The 16121-nt window shown below is 31.9% G+C and overlaps 1 protein-coding gene across 1 annotated transcript in view; it reads left to right on the plus strand.

Moving 5' to 3' along the window:
- The first annotated feature begins 4292 nt into the window (after positions 1-4292).
- The window catches only part of LOC130824073 (187-kDa microtubule-associated protein AIR9), a 39419-nt gene continuing 27590 nt past the window's right edge, over positions 4293-16121 (plus strand). Inside the window, exons 1-8 of the mRNA XM_057688957.1 lie at positions 4293-4733; positions 5045-5891; positions 8545-8616; positions 11905-11970; positions 12095-12166; positions 12247-12312; positions 12404-12466; positions 12549-12614. Of these exons, the coding sequence (XP_057544940.1) occupies positions 5052-5891; positions 8545-8616; positions 11905-11970; positions 12095-12166; positions 12247-12312; positions 12404-12466; positions 12549-12614 (1245 nt within the window). The 5' untranslated portion in view covers positions 4293-4733; positions 5045-5051. The remainder of the gene's footprint in view (positions 4734-5044; positions 5892-8544; positions 8617-11904; positions 11971-12094; positions 12167-12246; positions 12313-12403; positions 12467-12548; positions 12615-16121) is intronic.

The following is a 16121-nucleotide window of genomic DNA, read 5'->3' on the forward strand; positions in this document are numbered from 1 at the left end:
GATGAGTGAGTAATAGAACAAAATTAAGTTTATAATAATTATTGCGTAATAATTGAATCTCATGAAGAACATAACTACATAAGTACAAGAAAACGATTGCCAAATAAAGAAAATAAAACGTTTGATATGGATATGATAAAATAAAAGAAAATTTGAAACAAATAAGCAAAATATAAAAAATTAACATAATAGTCAACTTTGCAAAATAATTTCCAAGATAAGCAGTTTTTTTTCAAAGCTGTAGCTTGGGAATGTTCGCTCTTAGTAACGGCGAACTAATACTGAAGGTCAAAAAAAGTCAAAGAGTTTGTTCGCTGTTACACTTTGACTATTTTTTACCTTCAATCCTTATTCTAACAGCGAACATGTGCGTTCTAAAAACAACAGGTCCTCCTTCCTTCCTCATTTTCCCCCATTTCTATTAAACCCTAAGAAATCAGTCGAGCTTTTCTCTCTCATTTTCCTCCATTAAAACACCTTCAAATTCTCAATTAATCCCTCTCTCTTCCAATCCAACTACCAGTAACGTGGTCTAGCATAAACTTGGAGTTATCTAAGGTATATATATATATATATATATATATATATATATATATATATATATATATATATATATATATATATATATATATATATATATATATATATATATATATATATATATATATATATATATATATATATATATATATATATATATATATTGTTATTTTATACGAAAATTAGGATTTTATGTAATCTTTTATGTTTGTTTCAAATGCAGGGCATTACTTGTTAAATTACTACTCATTTGGTTCAATTTAGCTAATTAAGGTAATGTATTAGTTATTTTTACTTATTTGTTCATTTTTTTTAATTATGGTTCATTAACTTTAGTTTATTATTGTGGATAATATATTGAATTTAATTGGTGGTTTTTTAATTAGTTATTTCATCATAACTTATTTGAATTAATAATTATGTATTTAGTTACTTATTGACTATATTGATTTAGTTTATGTAAATGTAGGGAGTTAAGTATGTTATGTTGATTTTGTTTTGTATATTGAGTATATGTAATCAATTGATTTAGTTATAAATGTAGTTAATTAATTATGTATATTCGTGAATGTACTTGGTGATGAAGTGGATTTTATATGTATTCTTGAAGAAATGTCATCATTTCGTGTGACTATTGCATGTTTTTGGAATGGTTCCATTCGTACAAATGGTAACAAGATTACGTATGTTGGGGGAAAACATAAATTATTTGCATGCAACTCGAACATGGATTTGAATGAGTTTAAGCTTCTTATATGTTCTAAGATTGGCATTGACACCACACGAAGTACTGTTAACTAAATTTAAATAAAAACATTAACTTGAAATTAATAAATAACATAATATAAAGATTATATTTGAACATATTAAAATAAACATAATTTATAAGAACATAGCTTATCTTAACTTATAAAGCAATAGGATGGGTAGAATAGAACAAGGGTGAAGTATTTATAAAGCATATCTCAACGGCTATATTTCAAAGCTGCAACGGCTAGTTTGTGCAAAAAAACAAATTTGGTTTTGAATGTTGACTTTTTTTACAAGAACATACCTTTGCCTTTGTTCGCTGTTACTAAGTGCGAACATTCTCAGACCTCATGTCTGGGAAAAACTGCTTATCTTGGGAAATAATTTCAAAAGTTGACTATAATATCAATTTTTTTATATATTTTTGTTTATTTGTTTCAAATTTTCAAATAGAAATAAATATTTGATTATTATGTCCATCCAATTTGTATCATTTGTTATTTTAGATTGTTCACTCATTTTGCCTCATTTTCATGTTTGGAAATAAATTAGCGCTCTATTTTAACCTTAGCAACATATTAGAATTTTATTCTAATTTAATCTATACAATTCAATTTATTTAATTATTTATTACTAAATATCTACTATTTCTTCCGTCTCACTTATTATATATCAATTGTCATTATTGATCCGTCTTACTCATTTTGCATTATTCTATTTTTGGACAATGACCCACCATTTTTTTTTACTCCCCCCGTTCCTTTTTGTTTGCCCATTTTAAGTTTTTCTATTTTAGGAGAGAGAAATATGAATTTGATTTTTGAAGCATATATTAAAGACAAAATATATTATGTGGGATCTTGTTAGATTCGCCTTGATGCAAAGAATTTAAATATAAAATTTTACAATTTTTTATGATGCGTATAAAGAGATATCAAAGTTCAAAATTTGCTTTTAAATGCATGCAAAAAGTAAGGTGAACAAACAAAAAAGAACATAGAGAGTAATATGATCCATACATTTTAATTATTTTTTATTTCATCTACACGCTTTATTTTCTCTTTATCACTAATATTTACTTTTTTTTTAAATCTCCAACTTTTTCTTGTTCTAAATCTATCTGGATAGAGAGAATATTTATTCATAAAAAATGATAATTTTCTATTTCACGCTAATTCAAACAGATACTCCTCATTTTTATATGTTCTTCTCAAATAAGTACAATTTACGATTTTTAGTGTCAAACTTTGACTATGATTTTTCCATCGATCTATATGAAAAAATATATTTATGTGGAATCTTGATATATTCGTCTCAATATATATTTTATAAATATCAATTTTTTAGAATTTTTAAAAACTCATAATTAAAATTATTTGATTTTTAAATTTGAATTGAAATTTGCCCAAAAAGTACTTTCCTTGTTCTGAAATACTCTCTATATTTCGGTTATGTGCATTATTTATCGTTCAAGCTTATTTATATATTGCGGCTAATGTGTAAGTAAAAATATAGTCAAGTAAAATCTTATTTGAATCGTCTAATTGCATACTTCCATAATACTAACTTTTTATAACGTTTTAGATATATATAATTTATTATATAAATGAACAAAATAACACATTTAATTGCATATAAAATTAAATATAAAAAGTATAATGAAATGAAGAAAGTAAATCAAATTAACAAATAAAAAAAAAAATAGAAGATATTGGATAATATTTGACTAAACCTAAGGTGGTGGGACACAAAAAACGACTAAAGGAGCAAGTTAGGAAATGGGGCCGACAAATGGAGAAAAAAAACGATATTCCCGCGCATTGGGACGATTCACTTGACTCATTTTAATTTGAAAACACAATTTACAAGACAAGACACGAGTACAAGAACCCCAGTATCGGTCACGCTGACCCACCCCTGACCCCACTATTTTTTCAAACCCGCTTTTCGATTAATACTCAAAATCTCCACACTTAACTTCCGCCAAAAACCATTTCTCCTTTTTCTTCTTCAAATATTCTTATCCTCTTGCAATATTTGATATAATTACATATTACTCTCCCGTTCTTTTTTGATCTTTCACTTTGGGTTTTTCACACATATTAAGAAAGATATAATCTTTGGGTTGTAGTGGGTATTATTTTAATTAAATAGTAGTGTGAAGTAATGTTGTATTGGAAGTATGAGGTTGTAGTGGGTATTATTTTAATTAAGTAGTAGTGTGAAGTAATGATTGTATTCAAAGTATGAGAGAGAAAATAATTATAAATAAAAGAAAAGGGGTACATTAAAAGAAAAGAGGGGTTTTAAGGGGTAAAAGTGGGATAAAAACTTTCTAAAAATAGAAAGTATTCTAAAGTGGAAGAACTTTTGAAACTACCCGTTATAGTAATGTGGAAGATCAAAAAAGAACGGAGGGAGTATAAAAAAATTTTAAATAAAAATAAATTGATCTGTTATAATCTTATAGAAACACAAGGAAAAAAATTAATATGTAGAAAATAAGAAATTCTACAAGATATATCTAATTTGTCTTGTATGAGAGTGTCTCACCATAAGACAATAAAAAAAAAGCAAATTGTGACTTATTAACTCTGTTATACTCTTAACCAAAGGAATTTTGTTAATTCATTCACGTTGATTTAATAAATCTGTTTTTAAGTTATTTCATGTTTTTTTAAAACCTTTTAAATTTTGGTTAGTCCAATACGGGTCGTCTCACCGTAAGGTTTGTGACAAAGGGTTAAAAAAATGTGGATATTTAGTATAGTAAAGAAAAAAACGATTGAATTGTTTGAATGAAATTAAAATGTATCGATGAGATTAAAAGAAAATTGTGACTTGTGAAGCTATTTTTAAAATGAAAAAATACAAGAAAAAAAATCCAAAACAGTAAATAATGCAAAATAAGAGAAACAAAATGAGTACTCTAAAATATATATTGCAATTATTGACAATATTTTTGTTAAAATTTTATACCGTATATGACTATATTGAGACAACTGGATAATATAAAAATAGTTAAATAAATATTATTTGCATCCATTAATTCCATAATTTCATTTAATAATATTAATCGATTCATCTTTTCTTTAGAGCGTCAAGTACAGTTATCACAGTACTGTGCCACTCCGCTTCAACTTTTTTTCTCCCCCTGAAAAAGCTACTGATTCTCTCTCCTCACAACCATTAAAATCCTTTTTTAAAGCTTTCTCTCTCTAGAATCAAGTCTCATTCACTGCTCTAATTCTTCAATCGAGGCAGTTTTTTAATGGATTCCTAGAATTTGAGCAATTCCGCAAAGTTCAGTTACTCGCTTTGTTACTTTTTGTATTTTCTTTTGGTTTTCGTGTTGGAGTGAGGGTAGGTTTGCTTTTTTGTTTAAACTTGATTTTTTTTGTAAACTTGGTCTTCTGCTTCCATTGACGAGCTGCATTTTTTTGGTAAGATGTCAATTCCTTAATTGTGTATTTTCTATTATATTTTTTATATAATTTATTATTTTAAGTGATTAAATATTATATCAGTTGTTAGGATTCTTCTTATCATTGTTTTTTTTCATAATGACAAATTTGGTTGGTTTGAATGACATGATTTTCTCAACTATCAACTGGTTTTATATAATGCAAACTGTTGCTAATAATTGGTGGCTGGCTGTTCTGTTTCAAGAAATGCTTTAATCAGTTCTGATTGTGGTTGTTGTTGTGGTTGTGGTTGTGGTTGTGGCTGTGGCTGTGGCTGTGGCTGTGGTCAGGGACGAGATGGAGGAGGGTGCTCCTCTTGTACATTCTGTCCAAATTGTAAACGCGGACCCTATCATATCTGAATCCGAGGAGTTGTGCAATGCTTCTGTTGATGTTGATGATGCTCACAAGTCAACTGTTAGGTCTGTTAATAAGAGAGCAGAACCAAAGAGTGTTTTAACTTCCAAAACAGGTTCGGAGAAATCACGTGTAGGCAGGAGTGCTCATAGTACTAATGCAGCACCTGTAACTGCAACTACAAGAAGAAATAGCACTGGTGGGTCAGGGTCTGGTTTAGGGTCTTCTAAGAGACAGCAGTTGGGTCCTGGTGAAAGAAAACCATCTGTCCCTTCTGTTTCTGAGCCGTCACGGCGTTCATTGCCAGAAACGAGGACATCTAAGCTTCCTGATGTCAGTAAGAGTGTCAGAGAGGTGAAGAAATTAGGGTCAGTTTCACCTGCTGCTACAACTTTGAAGACACCCACAAGTACAAGTTATAGTAAGATTGATCCAGTTAGCAAGCCTCGGTTTACAAGAACTACAGGTTCTTCAACAAAAATGGTTGATTCTTCTTCATCAGCTGGTAGCACTATTAAGAAGTTAGTCTCCAAGAACTTGACTTCTTCAGCTCGATCCCCTGCAGTTACTACCACTAATGAATTGAAGAAAAGTAACAAGTTTTCTTCACCTTCAGCTCGGTCTCCATCTGTAAATAGTGGGTTTAAAAAGGGTGCAACATCTGCATCTCGAGACCGGAATTCAAGTTTGTCTGGTGAGAAGAAGGTAACAACCCCTGAATCCCAGGATTCTCGGTTCATTGTATTGCCACAAGTGGAAATGAAAGCTGGGGATGATCTGGTAAGTTACTACTTTGTTGCACTTATGTGTTAGGCATATGCATTAGGCTACTTGTGTTTATTTTGAGATTTTCTAGAACTTATAACATTGTTTATCTTGTTTCATATTTGACGGTCATACTTTTCTACAAATATTTTCATTGTGGGTGGGAGACGAAATATAAATTACAAGATATGTAAGAAAATTGGTTGTCTAATGAAATATTGTGTAGGGAAATTAATTTATATGGATATATATTGAAAGTTGTTATGAAATGAGGGGACGCTAGTTTTTGGTGAATCAAATTACCGAATAATTATATTAAAATAAGTTTAGATCACATGTATAATATTGATATGAATCTATAAAAAAGAGATGCATCTTTGATGCGTCATTACCTCACTAGTTTGATCTTACCAGCAAGGAACATGACCCAAACGTGATCCCTTTACCAAGTCCATAGAGCACAATTGAATTACTATTTAGCTAAAACAATGTGAAGACAATAACTTTCTCTCCTCACATCTGCTAATGTTCAGGGTTTAGTTACTCCCTTGACAAGTGAGCGTACAAACGTAAGTAGTACAAATAAGCAAGTTACCACTAAATGCTAATGTTTAGGGTTAGGTTTCTAACCGTTCTAATTCTATTAACGTTAGGGAAGCATAAAGCTATTCAATTTTCTTGATCACCAATAATTCATCCCTAACTAACTTAGACTTTTAATACTTATCTTAACTACTTTAGCTTAGGAAAGTTATTAACTTCTTATTTACACGCAAAAATAATGGAAGTTTAATTGTAATAACCAAATATTTGTGATTTCAATTATCAATTTTCATTCAGCATTTAGTAAACAATAGCTTTATTTAAAGATTACTATTGGCACAAAAGATAATGCAAAAACCCAGTGGAAGGGACATATTTTACTAACAAGAGACAATTTTAAATTAAGCTGGAAATATTTGTGATTTCAATTATCAATTTTCATTCAGCATTTAGTAAACAATAGCTTTATTTAAAGATTACTATTGGCACAAAAGATAATGCAAAAACCCAGTGGAAGGGACATATTTTACTAACAAGAGACAATTTTAAATTAAGCTGGAAATCCAAGAACATCTTTCTTGTTAACTATACTATTATTCTACTTATAGTTGATTTCCTTTTGTAGAAGAGACAAGAAAGAAACTCTAATCACGTAAATATTGAATTTAATGATAATACTATTAGCTTTTAGATACCAATCATTACAAATGTCAAGTACCTTTATATCGATGAGTCATTGAAAATGAAATCATAAAAACTAATTAATGAAATCATTACAAATGTCAAGTACCTTTATATCGGTGAGTCATCTTTTTAAATCATAAAAACCAGTTAATGAAATCATTACTCTCCTCTCCTTCCACAATGTTGTATCCTCAATTTAATATGTCTTAGAATGATGTATTGTATAACCATATGTAAAATAAGGCAAGTATGAATATTATATTATTATTGAATATTGAGGGGATTAAACTCTCATATGTCTCTTGATTTCTCTCTTTAGGTTAAGTCTTACCTGCAATGGTGGTTGTAGCCTCGTAGAACAAAATGGGTTTTGTATGCCTTATTCCGTCCGAAACCTACAATGTTTGGCAATAAGGAGAATAAGAAGATAATGGAGTCCATGTGACTTATTCCATCTATATCTAATGAAATCATAAAACTAATATTCTTTATATCGATGAGTCATGGCTCAGAGGATAAGAAATTATAAAATAAAATTCTATTTCTCTTAAAATTTCATGACATAGTTATGGTGTCATCTCCTAATGAAAAATAAATTCGATACCACTAATTTACAAATTTCTAGTTTCTACATTGCCTCTCGAGACTTTTTTTGTAGACTTGATAATCGAATTCGTTGCAACGTGGCCTTGAATTGGATGTCAAATATGAAAGCGAACTTTAACATGCCCCATTGATTGTATGACCTTGGAGCCTTTAAGAGCAAAGATGAAAGCAAAAATTGTTTTATTGTCCATTCGAACCGTCTTTTGCCTTTTTATGTATGATGATTTTATATCTCTTCTCTTTTCTTGTCCTCAAAAATACTATTATCTTTCCTTATTCACATTACATCCTTGCTACTAAAGTACAACCTTGTAGTATAGAAGGATTAGCAATTTATGTTGCAATGGCATGAGATACATTGGCCATGTTGCTATAACATATCTAATAATTTTCAGTTATATGGTGACTTAAGCTTTTTTTGTTTAACTTATAGATATAAGTTATGAGTTTTCAAAAACATAAATTAAGTCATGTTCATTGCACATTATCTTTAATGCCTTCATTTATTTCTTTTTTGATTTAGGCACTGAGATTTAACTTATAAATGTAAGTTCTGAGAACATAAAAAGAAACATAGCAATGTAAGTTCTAAGTTTAACTTATAAATGTAACTTATAGCAATGTAAGTTCTGAGTTTAACTTATAAATGTAAATTCCGAGAACATATCTGTATTCAACCAATTTTCTTTTTTGATTTGGGCACTGAGATTTATTATGTTTCTTTTCAACAATCTTCTTGCACATTATCTTTAATGCCCTTTTATTTGTCTATCCCAATTCCCAAGGCTTTCTTACAACTATTTTTTTCATGCTCTTTTCTTTTTGTTGGTTTCAGAGGTTGGATATGAGAGGTCAAAGAATACGTAATCTGAATGCAAGTGGATTGAAATTGACACAAAATTTAGAGGTATCTTTTCCTAATGTGATGAAAAATTTATCTAATGTGGCATGCATTGAAACTTTTATTATATTTTTTGTAATACTTATACTTATATTTTGATTATTTTTACAAGATATTGCATATAATTTTTTTTATGCATTTTCTAGAATTTGGCTCTAGTGGTGCTTGGCCTTAGACATATTCTGAAAGATACTAGTGAAACTTCTTTATAACTCATTAATTATCGGAATAATTGAATTTTTAGAAATCTCAGCTGGATGGATGAAATTGCTAGTTGGTGTGTTGGACTTCCTCTCCCAAAGTTATAGATTTTTTTATTGAGAATCATGGAAAGTTTAGTGTTGTGCATGTTGGCACTCCACTCATCTTGAACAGTCACCTATAGTTCTATTATTAAGATTTGGTGATCTCGACTCTTGATTCTTGTGTGTTCAGTATGGACAGGCCATGTAATGGCCTTGACCACCTTGGTAGATATAGATTTTGTAAGGAGCAAGGCTTCTGGTGGTGAAGGTCCTCCATGGTGAGTCCATGCATTAAATAAATGATATTTGGGATCATAACCTAATGATTTCTGTGTAATTCATGAAAAGTTAGCTTGAAAAGCGTAAATTCTAATACTCATAAGAAGGGTTTGTTCTTTCCAGAAACAAACGTTGATTTAATTTTTTCCAATATGATGCATCACGTAAACCTTTGTTGTTTTCCTCCTGTTGAGTTTTTAGACCCCTTATTTGCCAATTGCCATTTGCCACATGATCTCAAAAATAAATACTGTTACAACTGTTCATATACCTTTGAAGAAAACTCCAAGATATGTGAGATCAAAAAGTCTCAAATGCAAAGGAAGTGAACATCCTATAAACTCGGAAGGGCTGAAAAGGACAATTTAAGACCATGCATAACTAATTGGTGAAAGAACAAATTGTAGAGAAAAGTGATGCAAGTCCTGTCCTTGCACTCATTATTCATTTAGGTTGAATTAGTTTAGATAATCTCCTTACTATGGTGGCTTCTGAATGGTAGATAAATACATAAAGATGATCGTAACTCTAAACTCAAGACTTAGTGGTTCTTGAGACAATTAAACAAGACTAACTCAGTTTAAGTCATCTATAACTTCAAAAAAAAAAAAGAAAACGGGAATGCTTTTGAGACTCTTGAAGTCATATAAACAAACATGTAGATGTTCGAAAAACTTCATCAAAAGGTTTTATCAATGAACTGAAGGATCTCTAAGAAACTAGCCATATAAATCGATTTATACCAGTAGAGATTTGAAGTAGCCAAACTGCTAATTTGGTTTTAAGTCACAGTTCATTCTGCATTAAGATATGATATATTTGAAAAGAGAGAGGTGGGACTTTGATGGTTGTTTCATCCTAAGAATTAGGGATGGGCATGGGTCGGGTCCAGCAAGACCCACATCCAAATCCTAATTTTTTATTGGACTCAGACCTAGATTCGGATCCGTAGGTCTAAAAATTTTGGACCCGGACCCAGATCCTTAGGGTTTGGCGGGTCTAGGGTTTGGATCTGGGTCCAAAACAATTTCATTTTTTTTCCTGAAAATTTTTTAAAAATATATTATGAAGTATAATTTTCGACCATTCGCATAATATTACTTAAACATTTTCGACTAATTAGGATCTTCTAATATTTTATACTAATTGAGCGAAATATATGAAGTTTTCCAACGTTCAAGTTGTTATAACGAAATATTTATCAAGTCTTTAATTTTTAAAGTGTAGATACAACAACCACATTTTAAATTAGATGAATCGACAATGTTCAAAATCTTGTAATGTTCAAAAATATAACAAAATTTCAAATCAAACATTAAATCACATGATAGCTAATATATAAATTTTTAAAAAAAGATGTAGATGGGTCCATGGGTCGGATCTAGGTCTCAAACGTGTAGACCCGGACCCTAAGGTCATGAATCCAAATCCGACCCGGATCCACAGGGTCCAAAAATAGGTGGACCTAGACCCTTAAAATTAGGATCGGGTCGGGTCTAGACCCTTAGGGTTCAAGACCCATGCCCATTCCTACAAAGAATAGATGCCTGAATCGCGTGAAGAAGTGAACCTGGATGCTTTGATAATCTATTTGAAATTATATTGTGAAGGGATTGCTAGAGAAGTGGCTTGACTTAAGAGTTGTAGGAATGAGGGCCAAACTTGATTCCCAAGAGATTAACGAGTACACGGCAGGGCAATCTCAGAAATTTCAGGGGCCTTGAGCGCAGTATTCAATATAGGCCCTTATGTAACATTTTATTAAATTTTAATTTAGCTTTAATTCTCGATAAACGACTTCTCTAATATGACAAACAACACACCAATAAGTCACAGAGAAATGCAAATGTTTGTTTTCTTGGATGAGTATTGATTTCTAATATTAAATAAAACCTAGTTAGGAATATGCATTAAACAAGTAATGGTTAAAACATAGGAAAGAACAGTAGCAAAACATCATGCTATTACCATTTCCAACTAAATCTCAATAATAGAAATTAATAATAGAAGGAAAAACAATAACAAACATTAATTCTTGAAAGTTCATATGATCAGTTCTTTTAAAGAAAGGAATGGGAAGATCAAGTGTGAGCTTTTAATTTGCAGAGTTATTGTATGGGAAGAGAGAAATTGAGGAGTTATGGTCTGGAAAGAAGAGAAAAATCGAAGAGTTATGTCTGGGAAGAAGAGAAAAATGCGGGTTGATGAATTTGAAGAGTCAATGTTATACTGCTTTACCTAGGAAGAAAATAAGGAAATGAAATACAGCTTTTAATTTCTATTCTGAATTTAAAGGTCACTAACATATGCTAGAGAATTGGGCCCCAAAAAACCGGGGCCCTGAGCGACAGCTCATGGAGCTCCGGTTATTGGGCCGGGCCTGGTACATGGCCTTGGTAGAATATTATGGTGGTCTACAATTGTTGATATTGGTTTTATGTAATCGGTTAGTAATATAGTTCATGGTGTTAAATATTGTGTGCTTTCTCTCAGTCTCATTAGTTTTCTCTTAAATATGAGTTAGAACTGTTCATATATAGTCCTTCTATTTCTACATTGATTGCTATTTTTCCTTTCTTTTTATTGTGACGCCTTTTCTCTTGGCTGCCTCAAAATTTTTTCCTGTCTTGACTGGTTAAGGTTTGGCCATTGTCTTTTAATCTACCTACGTATCTCTTAAGGTGGAAATTCCGTTGTTGGTTGTTTTTGCAAAAGCCACTTGATTTACATTTATGAATTACTTTTGCTCATTGATGTTACTTTCTGCCAGTTTGTTTATCTCAGGGACAATCTACTATCTTCACTAGAAGGTATTGAAATTCTGAAGAGAGTTAAGGTGAGTTTGCATCATGGATGGTGTTATGATCATCAACTTTGTTAATCTAGCCATTCGCTTTAGAAGAAAGACTAAGACATTTTGTTTCATGGCTTGGATTTTGGACACATTGCTTCATGACCAGGTGCTTGATTTGAGCTTCAATGATTTCAAAGGGCCAGGATTTGAACCACTTCAGAACTGTCAAGTCTTGCAGGTCTCAATTCAATCCTGTAATTTGCACAGCTCTACATATATCTGTTTGATTTTGTCTTGAAAAATCTCTGTTTCATGTAGCAACTGTATCTTGCTGGAAATCAGATTACATCACTATCAAGCCTTCCCGAACTTCCTAATTTGGAGGTTAGTGGTCTATTCTTCTTTGACCCATGAATATACATTATGGTATATGATCTCTTAATTATTTTCTTCCGCTTTTGTTTCATTTTTCCAGTTTCTTTCTGTTGCTCAAAATAAGTTAAAATCTCTCTGTATGGCGAGTCAACCTCGGTTGCAGGTTTGTATTCGTAGAATAGTCAATTAAAGGTTTCTCATGCATGATTGTCTTCCTTTTTGAAACTTTTTTGTACGTTCTTCAGGTGTTGGCAGCCAGCAAAAATAAATTATCATCTCTTAAAGGATTTCCTCATTTACCTGTTCTCGAGGTTTGCATCTGTCTTTGTTTAGTTTTACCTTTTATGAAATTGATGCTAAATTATTCTAGGGACCGTTGTTTGGGGGAAACCAAGAAAAGAAAGGATTATAAAAAAATCCATATTGCCTTAGGGGTTTGGTAGACTTCTAAAATTTTTCTTTACCCTGTCTCATTTTTGAGCTTGCCCCAGTTCCCTCTCTATCCGGTCCCAAGGTGGAGTAGGAGCTTGAGCATTTCTTCAATTTCCTCTATACCTTGAGTCCTTGATCGTGATTTGAACACATTGAATACTCTTGACCATTCCCTTTAAATCACATATCCGGTACTATTGCGTATCCTAATCTCCAACACAATCACTACCACCTCTAGCCTGTTGCCGCCACAAACACATTGTAACCATCTTCTGCTGTATCGTGGTTCCCTCACAAACCCAACCCATGTTTCCAACTCTGAACTCTTCACCGCCAACTTTCTGGAACTAGAACACGGTCAGCTACCACTTCCACAGTAAAAATATTTGAAGCCAACAACCATAAAAAATCTAGCAGAAGCGCTGGAAAGTGTGAACACTCCATAAACCCCAGATTAGAAAGAGAAAAAAGAAAGAAATATGTGAAAATTGATTGTCATCATAGAACTTTTGATAAGAGAAAGAAATTGACTTCAAATGGTTGATTTTGCTCATGGAAGCTCCGTATGGAGTTTTTATGTTCGTATTCTACGAGCATAAGTCACGTTAAACAGTGTCCTAACGGCAGTTGTAAAGGCATTTTTAAATGTTATCCACGAAAGGAAGGGCATAGATTAGTGGAAGATCTTGCTGTTAGAAGAACATGAAAAGAGTGCAGTTGCACTATAACAATCTGACTTACCGTTGACTGAGTAAACAGAGTCATCATTGGGTTCATTTTCCAAAAAACTTAAATCACACTTGTAAAACTTGAGCAAAGCGGTCACTAGCTCTTTAACGTAACTAACTTAACTAATTCTCAAACCAAACATCTAACTAAAACACAAGGTAAACATATAGATCACTTTAAGTTCAATATAACTAACACAACCAAGTCTAATATACAGTTATCCAAAAACCTAAAACAAAACTACAAAATTCCCACATGCTCAGCTCAATCTGACATCCTTGGAACTCTAATCAACACCGCTAACCCATCGTTCTCGACCGGTTCCGATCTGTAATCAAACTAAAAGTTGAAAACAATAGAGGATCGGATTAAACTGAATGAGAAGTAACAACCCAAAACGATAAAACACAATAATTCAAACAAAGGTTTAAAAGCGACACCAGTTTCCTAGATCTATGTGCGCACAGGGAGTCTAGTTTGAGAGGTGCTCCATAGCTCTAAGGCTATGTCGCTCTCGGGTGAAGCTAGTCAATATCTAAATGACAACTCGCTTCAAAAATAGGGAGTAGGGAACAATGTTCCTCAACTCCGTCAATGGCCAACTCGCAAGCCTGATCCATGGACCATGTCATAATATCAATATAAGCAGTCAACAACAAGATTTGTCTCAACAATTTTCAATTTTAAAAGAGTTTTAGCAAAAAGGTTTATTTTCAAGAATGTAGTCTGGCCAGACCCTTTAAGGGACTGCTACAACTCACCAAAAACGCCTTAAGAAGCTAAGTCTGGTTCTCCGCGATTACTAGAAGGGTTCCTCGATGATGTCACCTCCTGAAGCATAACAAATATAACATCACAACAAAGCATATGATACTTCAAACTAGGCTCATATAACTTATTGCATCTCCTCCTATGACAACATCTTTGTTCAAGCTTCTATTCTAATATATCTAATCATAAAAGAATTGTGCATGCTCGAACTCAAACCACAATAGGCCATCAAGGCGACTTACTCATGCTCTAAAATTCATTTACATCTTCTAAAGATTATCCACCTTCATAATTCTCTTTATTTTCCAATTAAACACCAATATGTACCTTTAAACCCAATATCGAAAATCCTCAAATAACCTAATAATCCCTTCAAAAATATTAAATCATCTAACAATTAGCTCTTGACGAGTATTCACAGTTAAATGATTAATCTCAACTTCACCTGAATCTATCAATCAACATAATATCCATCTCTTACAAGAGTGCCTAACTATCCAATTAAATGACCACAATTATTTTATCCACAAGAATCTCGTAATTTATTCAAGAACATCAAATTACTGGATACTATACCATTACCATTATATTCCAAGTGAATCCCAAAATTTCCAATAACAATCTAATGTTTCAATATCCAATACTAATCTTAATTTTTGGCCAATATATAATTAAAACAAGGGTCATAACCTAGTCTTGAAATAGAAAGGTAATCTTCACGGTTAAAGATTTGATTATTAGAACAATTAATGAAACACTAGCATGATATAAGGAAAGATGGGTGTGTATACTCAATGTAGGCATTAACACTAAAAGAAAACAATTAAAAGCAAGGAGAATGTCTTACAATAGTCAGGCGTCAATTAGAGGAAGATGATGATGCTTATTGCTGTGTATGTATTGGAAAGAGGTGCATAATGCAGGGAAAGGAAGAACGAAGAGGAAAGGTGTTGCGTCTCTGTTCAGGGCCTTCAATGGGTTGATGTGTTGTGTTTGTTTCCGAAAAGAACAAGAAAATCAGAAAATTTGATTGTTGTTCCATCTTCGAAAGTTTCAAGGAAAGAGCAAGGTTCATGGCTGCTCAGATTCGAATGGTTCTAGATTCGAAAATTTCAGAGGTTTATGGGTATGAGGATTCGAAAATTCAGAGGAAAATGAGGTATTTTGCTTGGCTTCGAAAATCAGATGAATTAGGGTTGTGCTTTCCTTCGAAAATTGAAGACAAAGGAGAACAAGTTTGAGAGGGAGGGTTTCGAAGGGTTTGGGGAGGAAGCCATTGTTATTTTAGTTCTTGAAACTCATGAAATTAGGCTTTGAAAAGTAGTATTGGAGAAGATGATGAATGGTTATATGGGAATGAGAACAATTCTGATTTCTTTGTTGCTTAACTTGTTTTGTCATTTTTTTTCCATATAAAAAGATATTAATAAGAAAAGATTGAAATTAAGTAATAAAAATTAAAATGAGAAAAAGAAAGAACTAAAAAAAATAAGAGAGAGAGATTATATTAACCATATACTTGGACCCAAAATACTTATATTTATTTCAATTTCCACTTTTAAAATATTAATTTCTCAAATGTTACACAATATGTGCAATTGCCGGGAAAACGAAAGAATTCGTGAGGATTTTTTTAATTATTCCGTTTTCTTTTTCATGTTCTCTTCCGTTGCCTTACCTAGTAACCAAACATCGCTTTAGTTTCTTTCATGAGTTCATCTTATAATTTGTAAGATAAGGAATGTGAGGAAGAAATCTGAACTATTTAACAGATATGACCAATAAACCTGAAATGTATTGCATTTTTCTTTTGGTCCATTACTTCTTTCATGAGTTCCTTGTCATTTCCAGTTCTCGAAAGTTTCTTGCTAAATGCTGAATCGATT

This window comes from Amaranthus tricolor, chromosome 9 (genome assembly GCF_026212465.1).
Source record: "Amaranthus tricolor cultivar Red isolate AtriRed21 chromosome 9, ASM2621246v1, whole genome shotgun sequence".
Lineage (NCBI taxonomy): Eukaryota > Viridiplantae > Streptophyta > Magnoliopsida > Caryophyllales > Amaranthaceae > Amaranthus > Amaranthus tricolor.